This window comes from Thermochaetoides thermophila, assembly GCF_000221225.1.
Source record: "Thermochaetoides thermophila DSM 1495 unplaced genomic scaffold scf7180000011816, whole genome shotgun sequence".
NCBI classification, from domain to species: Eukaryota; Fungi; Ascomycota; class Sordariomycetes; order Sordariales; family Chaetomiaceae; genus Thermochaetoides; species Thermochaetoides thermophila.
Window position 1 is genome coordinate 4,725,066 of NW_006383032.1, and position 16,339 is coordinate 4,741,404.

Genomic DNA, 16,339 nt, shown 5'->3' on the forward strand with positions numbered 1-16,339 from the left:
GAGTCAGCTAGCTGCCCGACGTGCCTCAACGGACTGCCAAAGAGGGCGGGATTAGCTCGTGTTGTCCTTGTCTTGAGAAATGCACCGAGCTGAAAGAAACGAAGACCAGCGTCGTAACTGGGGCAGCTTGGCGTCTCTCATCTACCTAAGGTAAGCACTTTGTAGCCCTGGGCAAAGGCGAAAGAAAGCAGAGAGTAGGAAACGAGGGGCGGAGCGTGAGTTGAGCGTTTGGTCCAGGCCCAGCTCGAGGCGCAGCGCGGGATCGAAGGAGGCGGGGAATGAAGGATGACGAGACTACTAAGGACCTGGAACAATGAGGACCAGTGGTTGAATGAAGTGCCCAAGGCGAGGAGTCTGGGAAGGTCCACGCAGCGCAAGAATGTAGAGTTTAAATGGACGAAAATATGCGACCGAGCAAGCAACAAAGTCCAATGCTGGCTGATGGATCTTGACACGGGGTTCAGATGATTACCCAGGGTCGGAGGTGAAGAGCAGACCGCGGTGCGCTGTTAGATCCCAGGTTGGTCGCGCCTTTGGCGGGTGCTGGCAACGCTGTTTCCTGTGCCCAATTCGGCTGGCTGCCCTCGCATTCTCTCCTCCGCTGCTGGGCGAGCCAGAGCCAAGCCCAGCCAGGGGTTCAGGCTGCGGTCAGGGGTAGACCACAAGGGTTGGCGGGACGCGTCGACGACCGGCTGCCGTGCGGGCGCACAGGTCAAAGGATCCATCATGACCGGGATCTGGTCACCCTATCCATCGCCGCGTCAGGCGACCTTATGCGAACAGTAAAGACCCGGAATCTTTTGAACTTCTACGGAAAGGCACCTGGGGTAAGTATGTGCTGTGGCGTCCAATAAGCCACACTTCCAGTAAGAAGTAGATTTTTTCCATTTCTTAGAAACCCACCATTCTTTAAGCACCAGCACTAGAGGTAGCCGACCCTCTATGTTTCCGATACTACTGTTAAGATAACCGGTATGCTGAATCCCTCTTGCCCCAGTCATTCATTGCATGTAGGTGAGCAGTGTACGATCTGCAACAGGTTCATAAGTATACAACGGTTTCGACAACTGTCGTCGGCCTTCGTCCATTCTTTTTCCCTCCCGCTGCTATCGGCCGCGGCCCGATAGTGAGGGTGGGATTCGCCTATGTTGATACCGTGAGACAATTTCTCTAGTGCCGGGCTCTCTATCGCGATGGCCTGTTTCTCCTCTCCAAATTCCATACTATGTAATTGAACCTTGTTCTGCTTTTTCCTCTGGATCTTCTATCCGTATCCCTGTATGTTTTGTATTTGCTGGTCCTGCGTGCTACACCACCTAGGGTAAACCGCTGTACGACGTAGGTATTGGCTGCTCACAGTCTTACGTCCTCAAGTTTGTAAATGTGAGACAATCTGAGAAAGGCCAAAAAATAAAACTAGTTTGCCAGCTGATCCAACACCGTTGCGACTCTCTGGAATGCTGGCCTTGTCCTTGCTTACCTAGTGATGCATACTTCACAGTAGCAGGAGCAGCAGAAACAGCTGCAACCAATTGCTCGAACTCTGTGTGTCCGAGGTTTTGCAGCCTACGTACCTCATTGTAGACAGCATTTTAGGCAATTAGAGACAATGACCCGGTTTAAGAAATTGCCTGTTGGTTCTACCAATAATCCTTTTAACAAAGATGCCGCTTTATCCTCAGTAAATGCGAGTAGGAAAAATACGGATGCTAGTAGAAAACAAAGAGTCTCTACGGAGGTTCATGCATACTGTCATATAAAGGCGTGCCCTGAAAAGAATTTAACGCTGCTGATATCATAGTAGTAGCACTTGGGAGGGCTTGATCAAGCCAAATGTCTGTCACGTTTCTTTCTCTTCGCCCACCGGTGACTTTCTCAAGTTCATATATAACCTTGCCACTTCACTTTTCCTCTGCTAGACGAGAAATCTACCCAGTTACACTAACGGACATGATTCTCCGATCCATTTAGAGCTGCCGTTCCCTGTCAAAACATAACATTGGAAGGTCATAATGAGGTGCTGAACCCCCAATGTTACACTCAGGCCGGCTTCAATTCCGAGAAATTGCAGGTTCGTGCTCTGAGTTTTAGATATGAAGACAGATACGTACAGCGTGCAGTGGCCACAGAGCAAGATGACTTGCCCATGATCTTTCTCTTTATAGTACTCCAAGACCATCCGACTGTCCAGGTTCCTTCCTTCGGTGAGTAGATGCCTTCAAAAAAAATCCGTACGTGTCAATCTACCTGTCCAGGCAGACCAGCATCACGGAAGATGTCCCCACGAGCCATCAACAATGCGGGTGCTCTTGAACGGCAAGCATTGTGCCGCTAAACTTCCGTGGCTTGGCGTTTCATGCAAAGTCCCTTGTCCTGCCGTTCCCAAGCAGTCAGCCAAACGATCCACCGTGGTGAACCGCCACCGGAAAAGAGCCTCTCTCTGGGTCCGTGTAACCCGACCAGCCTCATGAGCCGAACGGATACCCAGTACCTTGTGCCGAATGCATGTGCAGAACAAACTTCGTCACCCAGAGAACTGTTGTTTTGATGATCGCATCTCCTGAGGTTCTAGACGTGTTCCAGAGCTTGCATAATGCATTCACACTTAACACTGACAGGACTTATTGGAACCACACATCTGGGAAACACTGTAAATGTGGCTCTCTCATCTTGCATTGGACCTCTGGACAAATGACGGCAGAAGATTTTCCTCGATACCCACTCATCTGATTGCAGAGTTGTTTTCAAGCTCCCTAATAATTATTGCCTATATCGACGGTGCTAGCTTGCCTACCTAAGTTGTGGGTTATAATGTTCTAAAGCAAGCAATGAAGAGATCACCCAGTGTGTCCGTTTTATGAAGATTATGGAGGAGGAGGCACAGTCCATGCAGAACTAGACTTTCTGTGTAGTGGTTCCCAGATACTCTCGGCTATGCCATGTCTCCTCGAAATGCGAAAATATACAGATCATGATGCCCCTAGCAAAAGCGGCCAGGAGGATTTGCTGATCCTTAGTGTACTTACGTTGACAACTGTATCGGCTGACAGCCGAAGAATGTAAGAGCGGAAGCCTGGGCCCTGGCGAATAAGACCTCGGATGTCTCAAAGAGGGAGTGAAAGATCGAGGTGTGGGAGAGAAGAAATGACCGACTGGACCCTGACGTAAATCGCCGTGTTGTAGACGACCGGATCGGATGATGGTGCAAAATGATGACGAATGCTCCAAGAGCAATTGAATAGCAACCATGTCAAGCATTATGAACAGCGAAGGGGTTGCTTGGTCACATCATTATTTATGTACATTAAAAAGCCAGATATCTGAGTGATGAACGGAACCTGCCAGGAGCCAACCTTGACAGCCCACACGAATGATGAAAACAATCTCAATTACAAGTAGGCCCTAAGCACTCCACGTTCCTACTAACCAGCCCCTTTTCCTATTCACAACTCCGAGAGTAACGAATCAATGTATCTGAAAAGCAACTCCTACGGTTCTCAACGTAGAACAACGAACGGAATGGGAAAGAAAAGGAATAGAAGGGATGAGGAAGAAGGTACGCCAACTTCAAACACAACATAGATGGAATAAATCACCTTCCAGGCCTTCCTACCCAACCAACGTACCCATCTCCCTCTGTCTCTTGACGATATAGTACGTGATTAAGCTCTTTGGATCTTCCCTCACGCCCTTTACAGCCTGCCAGAACTTGGCATCTCCAACTACAGCATGTAGCGCCACGCACAATGCCACAGCATCCATCCGTACCGCGGATTCCATGCTGTCTAGACATTTGGCAGCCAAGGAGGCCAACGCATCGAGTTCTGGGTCTGCCAGCACAAATGTGTGGTCAGGGGCTGCAGTAGACGCTTGTCGGAGTCGATCATCAATCATCTGCGCAAGCACATGCAGCCCCATGCTTAGCGACCTCCCCGCAACAGGGTCATCCACATCCAGTTCGCTCAATAAGCGCGACAGGACGAGAATAATTTCAGATGCATCTCCTAGAGCGGCAAGGTCCTGCGCAAGAAGCTCGAGGCCGCTGACAATGTGGGTGCGTGTATCGTACGAGGCACGGACTCGCACAAGACTTTCCAGACCGCGAGAGACGTGTGGTTGGAAAGAAGGGCGCATGCGCTTGAGGAGCAGCTTGATGGTCGCAAGAACTTGGGTCTTGACGTCTGAGGCCTTCTCTGGGGAAAGTGATGGCAATGGAGCTTCGAGGAAGGAAAATAAAGCGGTGACAAGAGCATTGAACTTGTCGTCAGTAAGGAGTCGAGGAGTGGTAGTTGTTGGCTTGCAGCTCTCCCGGAGGATGCCCTGGAGTTTCCGGAAGCCGTGGACGTCGAGAGCCAACTGCTGTACTTTGGCGATCCCACTGTCGAGAAGACGTAAATTCAGCTTTGTCTTCTCTGGAGAGGAAGGCTCCTCGCAATCTGCGTCGCCTTCCTGGCGCCTCCGGCTGGCCTGTTGTAGTAAAGCTGCATCTTGATTCACTGGTTTGTCTTCTAGGACAGGAACGGGAAATGCAGGCTTTGGTGAAGCCACTCGTTCTGCTGTGAACGGATCCTCATACACTTCCAGTGACCGGGGTTGTGAGGGCAAGCTGGGTTCCGAGAACCGCAGGGGGGAGCCAAGCTGGAGTGGCGCAGAACGATGAGCTGATCTTGGAGGGCTTGTAGGTGATGTTGAAGACGGTCTCGGAATCCGTGATGCCGTAATTGCTGGTGCCGGGCTCAGGGCCATCGGTTCGCCTGCGCCAGGACTTTGGGGGATTCCTGGTTGTGGAGCAGATGGGTTCTCAGGTAAACCCATGGCAAGATCATCATGAGCTCTAGATTGCCCGCTAACGGGCGGAGGAACCATCGATGAGAGAGATCGAGAGGGGGAGAGCCTGGGGGACGTAAACCCTTTTGGCGTCCCTGGCCTTGTTGGTGTTGGTATGCGTGCCTCGGCAGATTCCGGGAGCTGGAATGGACGAACCGACTTATGGATCGTCCGTTCTGGAGGCGACTGAACTGGCTTTGGTGTAACTGCGACTGGCCTTTGTCTGGTATCTGGAGGGCTATGTTGTTCGACTGAAGATTGATCATGGCCTCGAACCGAGTAAGGCCCGGCGGTAGCTGGACGGGGAACAGCTTCGGGTTTCCTCTTGACAGGTCTTACTGGAGCGCCAGACAAACCACCGGTTGATGCCATAATACTGGGCTCCGGCCTAACACGCGTAGCCCCCATCGCTTGAGAACTAGATAAGGTTGGGACGGGCGAGAAGCGCGACATGGCAGAACCAGGGCGGGTTTTGGGGATCTCTTTACTGGATACCGTTGCCATGGAACGTTTTTGTGCCTGCATAGTCTCCCTCAGATTCGATTTCGAAGAGCCCATAGTGCTCTTCGACAAGCCCATCCCAGGACGGACAGGCCCGTCTAGCCTTTTTGGCGAGTTCGGATTATTAGGGTCATTTTGCAACAACCGCTGTGCAGTTGAGTCAAGCCCGTTCATGATGGCTTCTGCCCGCGCCGGCCATATGGCTGCAAAGGTCCAATAAGTTCCGCGCATCCTCTCTCTGACACCAGGGTTGGCATCGCTGAGGCCTTTCTTAATGCACTTCTCGATCACTTCCAACCCTCCTGTATGCTCCACATGATTCTTGTGGTGTGCTTCCTTGTTCAACAACGTCTTCAGCCAGCCGCAAGCGTAGAGCCGGGGCTGAGCATTCTTGTCCTGGCAAGCAAACGAGATGTGTTGCACGAGGCGGTAATTGTATGTGACTTTGGAAATAATGATATCGACAGTTGTGTTGGCCAGCTGAGAGCTGATCTTCTTGGTTGCCGCAGTGAGCTTGACGAAGGTTTGCATTAGAAGCTCTACCATAGGATCCATTCCTGGACCGTACACCCTTGCAATGTCCTGGACAAGGCTACAGCCCTCTTTGGAAAGGCTTGTCCGAAGTGATGTGACGGCCTTGATGATACCGTCGAGAAGAGCGCGCAGGCCCGCGAGGAGCTGGTCGCCGAAGTCGGAAGGGGAGTTGCCGGCAAGGATCCTTCGGAGAGTGGTGATGCTTTCTTCCCGCTTCATCCAGTTCTGCTCCGTTTCCTTGCCTTCGAAGTAGAGCTGCATGTCTCGAAGCATATCGTCCAGCTCGCGGGACGTGTTCACATATAGCGGCTCAACGGGCTCGGGGCCATTGTCTGGGACTCCGGGAGTCACAGGCCGTGTCGAGTGAGACGAGGTGCTTGTGACCATGGGCGGCGCTGGTTCGGCCAGGTTATCCGGTTGCGACGCAGACGCCGAGAACGAGGGATTGAGCTCTTTGATGATTGCTTGCTCGATCGCCGGGCGCACCTTGAAGTTCTTCAGTTGCCGCTTGAGATCGGACTTCGCAGCATTGGGCGCGTTCCTGTTTTCTCTAGTAAGCTATACCGCTTAGAAATAGAGAATCTCGTGCCAAAAACAAACCTAAATAGCTCAATGACCGTCGATTTCGCAACCTCTCTCACTCCAGAATCGGCATCTTCGAGGAGCTCCATTAAGTTAGGAACGTAAGCGCGGAATTGTAGTCCATGTTCTTGGTGCATCTGAATTCAAATTAGCGCAGGCAAGCGATAGCGAGGCCATGTTCATAAGGTACCTGGAGCAACCAATGCAAACTGGCCTCCTTTGCTCTAGTGCTCTTTCCAACCATTGCCGTATTTCGAACAGCGCGCTCGACCTCGGCAGGGACCACCTTGTAGAGGGTAATGAGCGCCTGGAGGGCAACCTGTCTGATCTTCTCCTTCTGATCACCCAACTTCTCCACAACTAGCGGAAGAGTCCGCGCGCCCTCCTTGGCCAAGAACTTTGGGTCCTGTCGCGTGAGACGTGTGAATAAGTGGTTGAGAGCTGTGAAGCCGACATTGACGAGAGCGCCATGTTGAGAGCTCGACGCTGTACGCAGAGCATCAAGGAGTGGCAGGATGCATGATTCTGGCACAGTGTGTTGCTTGATACTAGATTTGACAGCGGTGATCTGCTGTACTTTGGCATCAACCGGGACATCGGCGCGCAATATCGCGATCAGGCTCGCGACCTGATCATCGGTAATTCGTTCCGCCATATACCGTGACCGAGGCCTTCAAAGACGATTCGCGTCTAAAATATAGGCTGTGCTCTATGCACGAGGCGATTTCGACCTCGGGTCGTAGTGCGAGTGGTCTTCTTCGTGGTTGTGGTCGTTGCGGTTTGGGTGGGTGTCGTGGTGTGGTCGGCTGCAGAAAAGGGAAGAAAGAAAACAAAACACAAAAGCTCGCTCAGTGACGTTGCGCAGACGACCTGGCGGGTCCCGTCGAGTGGGGAAAAAGACTAACAAAGGTCGAGGACTCTGACCGATTTTTCCTCCGTAAACCGGGATTTTGAAGAATGGAGCCTTCAGATCGATTAATGACCCCTAAGAGCAGCGAGTCGAAGTCGGAACGGCCAGGCAATTACCCTTGATAACGATGCGATTATAGAACAACTCCGCTTGGGGGGTTCAGCTTGTCTTCTGCACGCGCTGCCGATCAGTCGATCCCTGGTCGGCGGGGGGACGGGTGGGTCTTGGGCCTCAGCCCTCTCTCCCATCCGCTCTTATCAGTTGCCCCACAATATCTTATCGCCTTCTTCCTAACCCCGCGCCTTGACATCGGGTCCAGAGGGGTGCCTCATCTCAACATTGCCGAAACAAAAAAAAGCCCCTTTGAGAGGTGGGACGACATTATCACGTGCTTTCAATGTCGATCTTCCGTTTTAACGTGTATGGAATGCTGCCTAGGTTATACCACACAGCAACAGACGTTCAGCTGTCTTATCCAGCCCCATAGCCTTCATGAGGATAGCAGGAGAAAGCAGGCAGCGGTGCTTTCAGGACAAGGACAAGCGTAACCCCCCTTCATCAAGCTCCTTCGCATTTGCTCTTCCCAGCCATTCTTTTGTTCATAGCAACATCCAGACCCTAGACCCTCTTGTTTCTTTACAGACCTACCTCTCTAGGTGCCTAGGGTCATAGAGCTAGAAAATTGAGTGCACTGCAGCGAGGGGCTCTTCTCATAGTCCCACTATTCTAGTCATCGAGCTTGCGCGTGTTTAGGTATGACTTTGAGGAGCAATCTAACCAGTCAACACCCGAGTCTTTTCGTTGCAAAACCGGAAGATTATCATGCGAACACCTTGACACCTACACCATCTAAAAGTCCAATGCAGGCCCGGCCAGAAAACAGCCAAGGCTCTGGCTCTGGGTCAATGACCGGATTGAAGGGCGCATTTGACAAGCCGAAGCTACGACTTGAAGTTCGAGATCTCAACCATCCAGGAGCAGCCAAGTTTTTCGCTGCCGTTAGCCCTCCTTCAATCCTCTCTGCCGCTGTAGACAATGTATTGCGACTATTATTCAGTTCCCCGTCGGAGGAGATGAAAGTCCCTCCAACGCGATCTATAACGCTGATATTGCGCGATATGGATGGCGTGGCCTACACCAGGGGGGTAAAAGATGGCCTTCCTTGCTTCTGTTTTGATCTCAGAGTGCTCACACAATCTCAAACTCTAGACCGAGCTGGACAATGACCACAAGGAGATTCACTTCTCTCTCAAATACATCAACTCAATCTACCCAACATCCCTTCTGAAGGACGAAATTGCCGGTGTCATTACCCACGAAGTGGTCCATTGCTATCAGTGGGATGGCCAAAATAGCTGTCCTGGTGGATTGATTGAGGGCATCGCAGACTGGGTACGTTTGAATTGCGGCTTGAGTCCACCTCATTGGACGAGGGAACCCAACGGAGGTATGTGTTCTTCTATTCCTGAATTCTAACTGGGTTGTTTTCGAGGACAAGAGCGACAAAACTGACATGGGTCGATTATTTGCTTGTCATTGTGCAACATAGAGTGGGATAGGGGCTACGAGCACACAGCATATTTTCTACAATATCTCGAGGAGCGCTTCGGAGAGGGAACTGTCCGTCGACTCAACGATAAGCTTCGGCACAGTTACGAAGCTGAGCGGTTTTGGACGGAGCTTTTTGGCCAGTCAGTGGAGGAGCTATACAACGATTATGTGAAAAGTCAAGAATGCGGTGTCAAGGTTACTGTTTAGACCTACCAGTTGAGGCAGTGGTGAACAACATCAAGAACCTTTGACCAGGTCAACAGTGTAGTATTGGAGTGAACCTATGACCGGCTGACACAACTCGCCTTTACACAAACTTGACGTGGTTTCCTGTCCATTTTACTTGATTCTGGGTGCATTGGCAAGTCCGCATTAAACTAACCATCAGTCGTCTCGTTCCTGATCCCTCTTTGTGTCTGATAGAAAAACAACCAGTTGAAACGCCAAACTCCGGAAAAACACCTTCAAAAAGATAGATGCCTATTTGAAGAGCGACACCACGGTGTCATCCTTCAAATATCCTTCTGTCTCAATTACAAAACTCACAACAGACGAGGATGGGTCATGATCTCCCGAATGCCCTTTCACTTCCGCTCACCACACTACCCACATCTGACCAGCTCCCCGGTGTCGGAATACCGTCCCCACCCTCTGATTCATGATCGCTCACAACATACTCGTCACCGTCAGTGCTGGGGGCAGCAGTAACGTTCCTCCACTCGCCCACCACACTGGTTGAGTCTGACCCCACGGGAGTAAGCTGACCCTCGCTGATGATCTCAGCCTCGGACTCCGACTCAACCACAGCTGAAATTTCTGATGGAGCCGACGACACAGTATGAGAGCGAGCTTGAGCATGAGCATGAGCCCATGCCTGGATAGCCGCATATGCCTCATCGTCGAGCTCTTGGCCAGCAGTCATGTACTCGTCCTCGCCGAGCTCGTACTCAAGAGTGGCGGTGCTAGTGGTGCTAGGAGTGACTGACACAGTTTCAGTAAGGGTTGCGGTGTTAGAGGAAGGAGTGTGAGCAGTTGGTGTGGAGGAAACATCACGAATAGGAGTCCTAGGCCGAGGAGGGAGATCCTGAAGAGTTGATGCCTGGCTTTCCCGATCATCAACATCTCCAAGAGCTGTGGCAAAGTCGCTTTGTGCTGAGGAAGAGACAGAGTGAGACTCGAAGTCAAAAAGGATCTCAGAAGCAGCGGCAACCGGGCCCTGGGAACGAGGAGACTGAATACGAGGGGTAGCACCATAGATGTCGGACACAGCGCCATCATGTAGCTGAACCTGAGAGCTCGAGAGCAACTTGATTTGTTCCTCCGTGTTTATACCGTACTCGTCACTAAAGGGGTTAGAAATGACGGAGGTCTGGAGGCCGCGTATGTCTTCGCTGGTGTTGCCACGCCGCTGTCTGAGCTCGCTGTCCAAACCGTTACGCCGGGTATTCGCTCCGCTGTTATACACCAGAGTTCCGCGATCGCCTGTCGAGTCAAACTCTAAGAAGTCGTCAAAGGTCGAACCGCGGGACTGCGACTGCTGCTGCTCTTCACTTTCTCGCTCCCGCCGCCGTTGTTCCTCACGTACAGCATTCCAATACAGAAGTTCCTCTCGTTGTCTCCTCCGTGTTTCTTCATCGGCATCCATTTCATAAGACTGATAGAAACCCTCGGCATCCTCCGGGCGGTTGAAGCGAGGCTCCCGCCCAGCCCGCCGTGCCGGGTCGACGTTGTCACCTAAGGCATGAAGAGCAATCGCGATGCGTCTCCGGAGGTCATTTGCGAGTCGACGAACTTCGGGGCTTTCATAAAGAGCTATTGCCGCAGCAACGGCCACCGATGCGGCGACGATACCGACGGAGGCAAATGCGGCGTGGTTAATGGGCGGCATCCTCAAGAGGGGACCCAAAAGACGGGCAGTGGAACATAAAAAGGAGAGCAGAGGGCAGGCATCCAGCGACAGATGTTAACAAACCCTGGCGGGTAAAGGATTCAGAAGATGGGTTAGAACTACTGCACAAGATGGTTCAGATGACAGGAGATAAACTTGACTTCATTATAGGCCGCAGGAGGCCTACAGTACAGAGGTGATGATGGCCTTGACGGGTTGATGATGATGTGGGTGAGGTGAGCTTGCGTGTCACTCGTCCCCAGTGAGAAGAGCTTCGCCACTTCACCCAAGCAACAAGGAAGTATGATTCGCAGGCGCTGCGCGGGGCAGGCAGGGGGGCATGACCGCAAGGCAGTCTGTTGTGATTGCTCGGGCAACAAACAGAACAACTTTAACTTTTGGCCTTAATTGACATTCGCAATGGTTCCTTCAATTGCTCTCATGTTTTTAAAACCTGGGTCCACGATGCAAAACTAATCCAGTATGATGGCCAACAACCGCGGAAGAAATTGAAAACCTCAGATTAGGCCGTATCAAGTACAATTTGGTTCATCCCTAGACACAGTGCTACAGTGCGCCAGGGTTTCTTTTGTTAGCCCCTTCGAGGGTTTGGTGGCGCGCACTTAGTCACTCTTGAGTGGGCTTGCTCCCCAAGGAACTAACAAAACACACTCCGTCACGTCTCATATGAAGTGACCAGGGATGCACGGATCCGTACCAGGTACCTTGTGCTTGAATGCAACGAGCTTCTTCCAGACTGCAGATTCCCTTTTGGCGTTCCGAGTAGAGTTGATCAGACGATGCAGGTTGCAACGATAGGTTTTTTTGGGAAAATATTTGGAGAAGTTCTTTTATCACCAGTAGGAAACGGTGAAGGGCTCTGTGGCAGAGACAGATACCTAAGGTGCGTACCTGAGGTGCTTGTACAGAGCAGGTACTATGTATGCCAGGGAGGTACCTTGAGTATCCTAAGAGCTTACATTCCTTACTTGTACAACATGACGGCAACTCCCGTTTTGACTGGCAACAATTGGAGAGGCTGAAAACGTCTTGAGGTGCGTGTAAGGACTTTTAACACCGTTCAAGCATTGATCCAAAATATGATTATGTGGTCTTATCGCCCCACCAGATGAGTAGTATGCTAATAATTCCTACTGGATGCGATGTATTTGCTGTTTTCATTCGGGCTAAGATGGGGTTTGAAATGCACGAGCTTGCAAGCCGACAGCCGAGTGGGTCAGCCCGCAGGTCGGTATCCTAGCAGATGGAGATTCACTCGGCCATCGGCCTGGCATGTCGTTGAGCTGAGTAGAAACGAACAAGGATTGCCTCTTTGACAGAGGACACAGTGGATGGGAGCGATAAGTCCGGAACCCGGCCTTGTTGAGCGAACTTTCCAACCACAACCGCTCCATTTCCACACGTGGGAGAGCTCCCGGAACCGCGGAAGAAACGCACAGTAATAGAGCACAGCGCGGAAACCCGCGAGATCCGGCCCCATTTTTTCCGGTCTCGACATTCGGATGAACTCGCCGCCGTAGTTCCTGCACACCGGAACACACACACGTGCGAGGCCGATAGATACGCTGTGGTCTTGTTGCATGGGCAATTGCCCGCAATTGCACGATGGGAATCCCTCGCATATGTGTCAAAGGCACCCTGGGTTCGGCTCAATTTTCTTTATTGTTGATACCCAGGTTACACTACGCGTCCGTGTCGCGATTAGCCATGTAGTACTTTAATTCATGGATATCCTTAACGCCCAACCCCCCAATATATCCCGAGTTTTGGCTATGCTCCAACGCCGAAAAAAAAAAAAAAACAATAGAAGAAGCTGAAGACGCGGTCGGCGAAAAAGGCAGGAGAAAGATACCGTCGGCACCCACGGGTCCGATGGAGTCCTCCATGGAGCCTCAGTGGGATTCGGCTCCACCATGTTGATGGTGTCGTGCCGATTCGGTCAAACTCCGCATCCATTTCCTCAAATCATCGTCCCCCGGATTTTGTTCCCATAAAGCATTGGCAGTTTGTCTAAATGAGAAAAATGCTGTGTCCTTTTGCGCCTGTTGGGTATAATCGATAAGAGCCTAGCTTGAGTCAAGACACAGGACGAGTGTGCTGATATCTGGCTGGCATAGGAGTGTTTGCAAAAGCAGGTGTTGATGAGTCGACTGCCGAACATATCGCTGCCGAAGACTCAACTTAATGAGACTTGGTGCTCGCACTACTTGAGGAGGTTACCGAGGAGGCCGACGAAGTAGAGCCTTGGCGCTCAGCCTTTCGCTTCTCACTACAGATCCCGTGTCAGAAGCAATCTGACTACCTTAGAACGAATACCGATATGAGGGCAGCACATACTGAGTGTTGCGGTCGAGCAACGTGCATTCCCACTTGGCACCGCCAGTCTTGATGTGGAACTTGATGCCCTTAGTTTGGAGTTGGGCCTGGAGGAGGTCGTAAACTTGATCCTTGGACGGCATTGTGTGGGCTGTAAGTGGGAAACAGAAGCAGTTGAGGGTGTGGGCAGGCTGGAGACACCGAGAGAACGAATGGGAAGATCACGAGTGAAGAGTTGAATGCGAGAATGGTTGTGAATGGGCTTGAGGAAGAGGAGGGAGCAGGAAGAGGTTTATATCTGTGGACTAGAAGACGTCTCCGATGGTCGGGCCCAGAAACCAGGTACGTAACTGGGCACGGCCTGCAACTCGACAGGCACAGATGAGATGAGTTGAGGGTTCTCGGGTTCTGGAAGGCCAGGCTTGCGCATCTAATTGCAGGGAGGTGGAAGGGGGGTGGGAATGGGATGCGTACGGAGTGCCTCAGAATTGGCGCTTGAGGTCAATGAGCCATTTCTCACTTATCCTCCATCTTACGCTACCACCGGCATCCTTGTTTGGGAAGAACCGTGGGCGCTGCAGTTTCCGCGTGTGGAGACCAGAGAACAACCCCCAACATTCAACTGCTGAGCGGTACCTACGGTACCGACTATCTTACCTATCCACCTATTTGTTCCTTGCATGTATTCGTTGTGCATGTGCCCAGGCTGATGATATATGAAGCGTACAAACTTTCCGCGTGCTCATCCTATGTGATTACCTAACCTTACACAGCGCACAGAAACCGGGTACACAGTTTGTTGTTTGGTAAACGCTTCGCTCGTCATCTCAGATTACCGTCTTCCAGGCCTTGGGCAGAGCAGTTCGATACGCAGTTGGACGCTTACCCGGGCTGACGGCTTTAGCCATGTCCCCGAGCCTCCTTTAGGAACTCCACTTGAGTCCCCCACCAAGGCTGCAGCGCGAGAACACAGTGGCAGATTGGGTTGTTCTGGCAACTCTCATCAAGATACTCTCTAACAACGCTGAACTGGGGCTGGCAACTAAGTACTGAAACGCCCACGGCAAGCGGGCGCTTTCCGCATCGCATATGTCCGGTCTAAGAAGCGCTTTTGAACATTAGAAACAGCCTTGATTTCTTACGGTTTCAGGAGATTCCGGGCTTCCGGACTATCCAGACACAGTGAAACAGCGAGGCCTGGAAACCAACGGTGCCATCATCGGCACCTTCGCTCTCAGTTGCCCTCCACGCCAAAGCCCAGCCCGGCCTTTGTGTGTTTCGCGTTGGCTGCATGATGGGTAACGCGCGTGCTGCCATCCAATTCGCCATATTGCTTGGCAACTGTGGACAAACCGGGCGGCATGCTGCCTTGCCCCTCCTGCAACGGAAGCACGATCGATGCATCCAACCTCTGCAGGATCGATGGTCTAAGTCATGTATGTGTGTGCAGTATGTTGTCAGACCAGTAAAGAATGAGTGATTTTTCTGGCCAAGAGATCAGGGTAGGATGTTGAACACTTCGTGGTCGCTGTCCTGTCTTGTTGGTGTTGGGGCCCTGGGGATGTGTGTGCTGAGCTGATTCCTGTTTGCTCCGCGGGCAGGGTCTTTCTGTGGACCCTGAATTTGATTTTGGTGTGCCCCAACCCTCGACCCACAGATTTGCTTTATCGGGGCTCGCTAACGGTCAAACCCGCTCGGAAAAACCAGTTTGAACCAATGGTAAGTTAAGCTGGTTCTCAATTTGGGAAAGTGGTTGCTGTTGTCCGCTTCAAGCGATGGCACTACTCCCGCTTACTTCCATAGATAGCGATACTGACATAATCAGTTTGCGCTAAAGCATACCTATACAATTCCACGGTTAAGGGATAAGGTGCCCTAACGCGGCGGGGACTGGGCCAAACAAGAACCTTTGATCTTCGCCTGAATGCCGCAAGAAGCAGTCAAACTCCTAGGATGGTCTAAATCCTATAGACTGATGTCGCTGATCCATCACATGTATCAAAAGCGAATCGGGAGAAGTCATTTGGTTATCACGGCTGTGCAGGGCTGTGAGAAACATGCGAATCTTGGCGAGAGCACTAGGTGTCAGGGTTAAAGGAAATCATCGTCACTTTAACAACCACCCCCCTCTCCTCCCCAAAATAAAGTGAAACATTCAGCTGCAAAGGATGCCAAGGACTCTCGAGAATATGGAAAACAGGTTAGAGACCACGTTCCGTTAGGTTAAGTTAGGACACGGCAGGACGAGGACGCAATGCCAGTTGGGTAGTCGTTGTGGTCTTCTTACTCTCACACAATCACTGACTTTTAGACTACGGGGTCGTTTTCCTGCCTGTATGGTAGGGAACCCGTCCGTTTGCATGGACATCCCCCACGAGTGAATGGCGGACTAAGAGAGGGGTGACAGTTGCAGAAAGCTGGGGCTGCTTTGGCCTGCCGATTCGCTTACCCTCTTTGGCCGCAACACGTATAGGATGTGCCCACGTCCACGCACCCGCTTCTGCGGAAGACTGCGTCACCTTGAGACAAATTGATCGAACAGACTAGAGGCAGGCAAATAAGAAGCTTACCTGTCTGCCCAAGGTGGGGTCGGAGGACTGCTTGCTTGCTTTCCCTTCAGCCGCCCCGTCTCTGCACGTACCATGTCAGTGTGCTCCTCAGGGAGTCCCCAAGATGTTGCTGATTGATAAGACTCGCACGACGTTGCGCTGGCATTAGGTAATTCTCTGGGGAATTCACTCTCAAAGTAGCTTCCTCTTGGCAACGGCATGGAGAGTTGTAAGAATCCCCCTCCCCTTTGGATGAAAAACATGTCTTACTACCCTTGAAGTGTTTTTTTCTGTCAGACATCGAGGCTTGAAAACTCTTGGCTGTCCAACGGTCAGTCGGTTGTCCGCTAATCCCCACTACGTTAATTTGTTGCAATGCACGATGAGCAGTAGATGGGGTTTTAATGCTTGCCGTACCCGAGCCGGAGTTTAGCATGACTTAACTAGCGTTTGGACGCGGCTTGAAATGGCTCAAGCGATTGTGTAATGGCTGGAAAGAGCAAGTTAACCACACAGGTATTCCTGGCACCCATATGCCCCATCCGACCTTGATGGCTGCGGCTGTGGTTGTACAAATGACAATGGAAGAAATGAAATAAAGTGTATAAATAGGGGAGTTGCGAGTGGCTACCGTGTTATTCTATGAGCCTGCAATCACCC

General features: G+C 51.6%; 3 protein-coding genes across 3 annotated transcripts; all 3 read right to left on the reverse strand.

The window, feature by feature from the left end:
- Nucleotides 1–3,609: 3,609 nt before the first annotated feature.
- CTHT_0033610 (uncharacterized protein) lies at nt 3,610–7,099 on the reverse strand (the record flags this gene model as incomplete). The annotated part of the gene is made up of 5 exons (XM_006693736.1): nt 3,610–4,467; nt 4,577–4,765; nt 5,104–6,403; nt 6,463–6,581; nt 6,635–7,099. The coding sequence occupies 5 exons, from the start codon at nt 7,097–7,099 to the stop codon at nt 3,610–3,612; spliced, it is 2,931 nt and encodes a 976-aa protein (XP_006693799.1).
- A 2,368-nt stretch (nt 7,100–9,467) lies between these two features.
- Nucleotides 9,468–10,793, reverse strand: CTHT_0033620 (uncharacterized protein; the record flags this gene model as incomplete). The annotated part of the gene is made up of 1 exon (XM_006693737.1): nt 9,468–10,793. The coding sequence occupies one exon, from the start codon at nt 10,791–10,793 to the stop codon at nt 9,468–9,470; it is 1,326 nt and encodes a 441-aa protein (XP_006693800.1).
- Nucleotides 10,794–12,995: 2,202 nt separating this feature from the next.
- On the reverse strand, nt 12,996–13,273 carry CTHT_0033630 (uncharacterized protein; the record flags this gene model as incomplete). Its single annotated transcript, XM_006693738.1, has 2 exons — nt 12,996–13,083; nt 13,152–13,273. 2 exons carry the CDS (start codon nt 13,271–13,273, stop codon nt 12,996–12,998), a joined length of 210 nt encoding a protein of 69 aa, XP_006693801.1.
- Between the last annotated feature and the right edge of the window lie 3,066 nt (nt 13,274–16,339).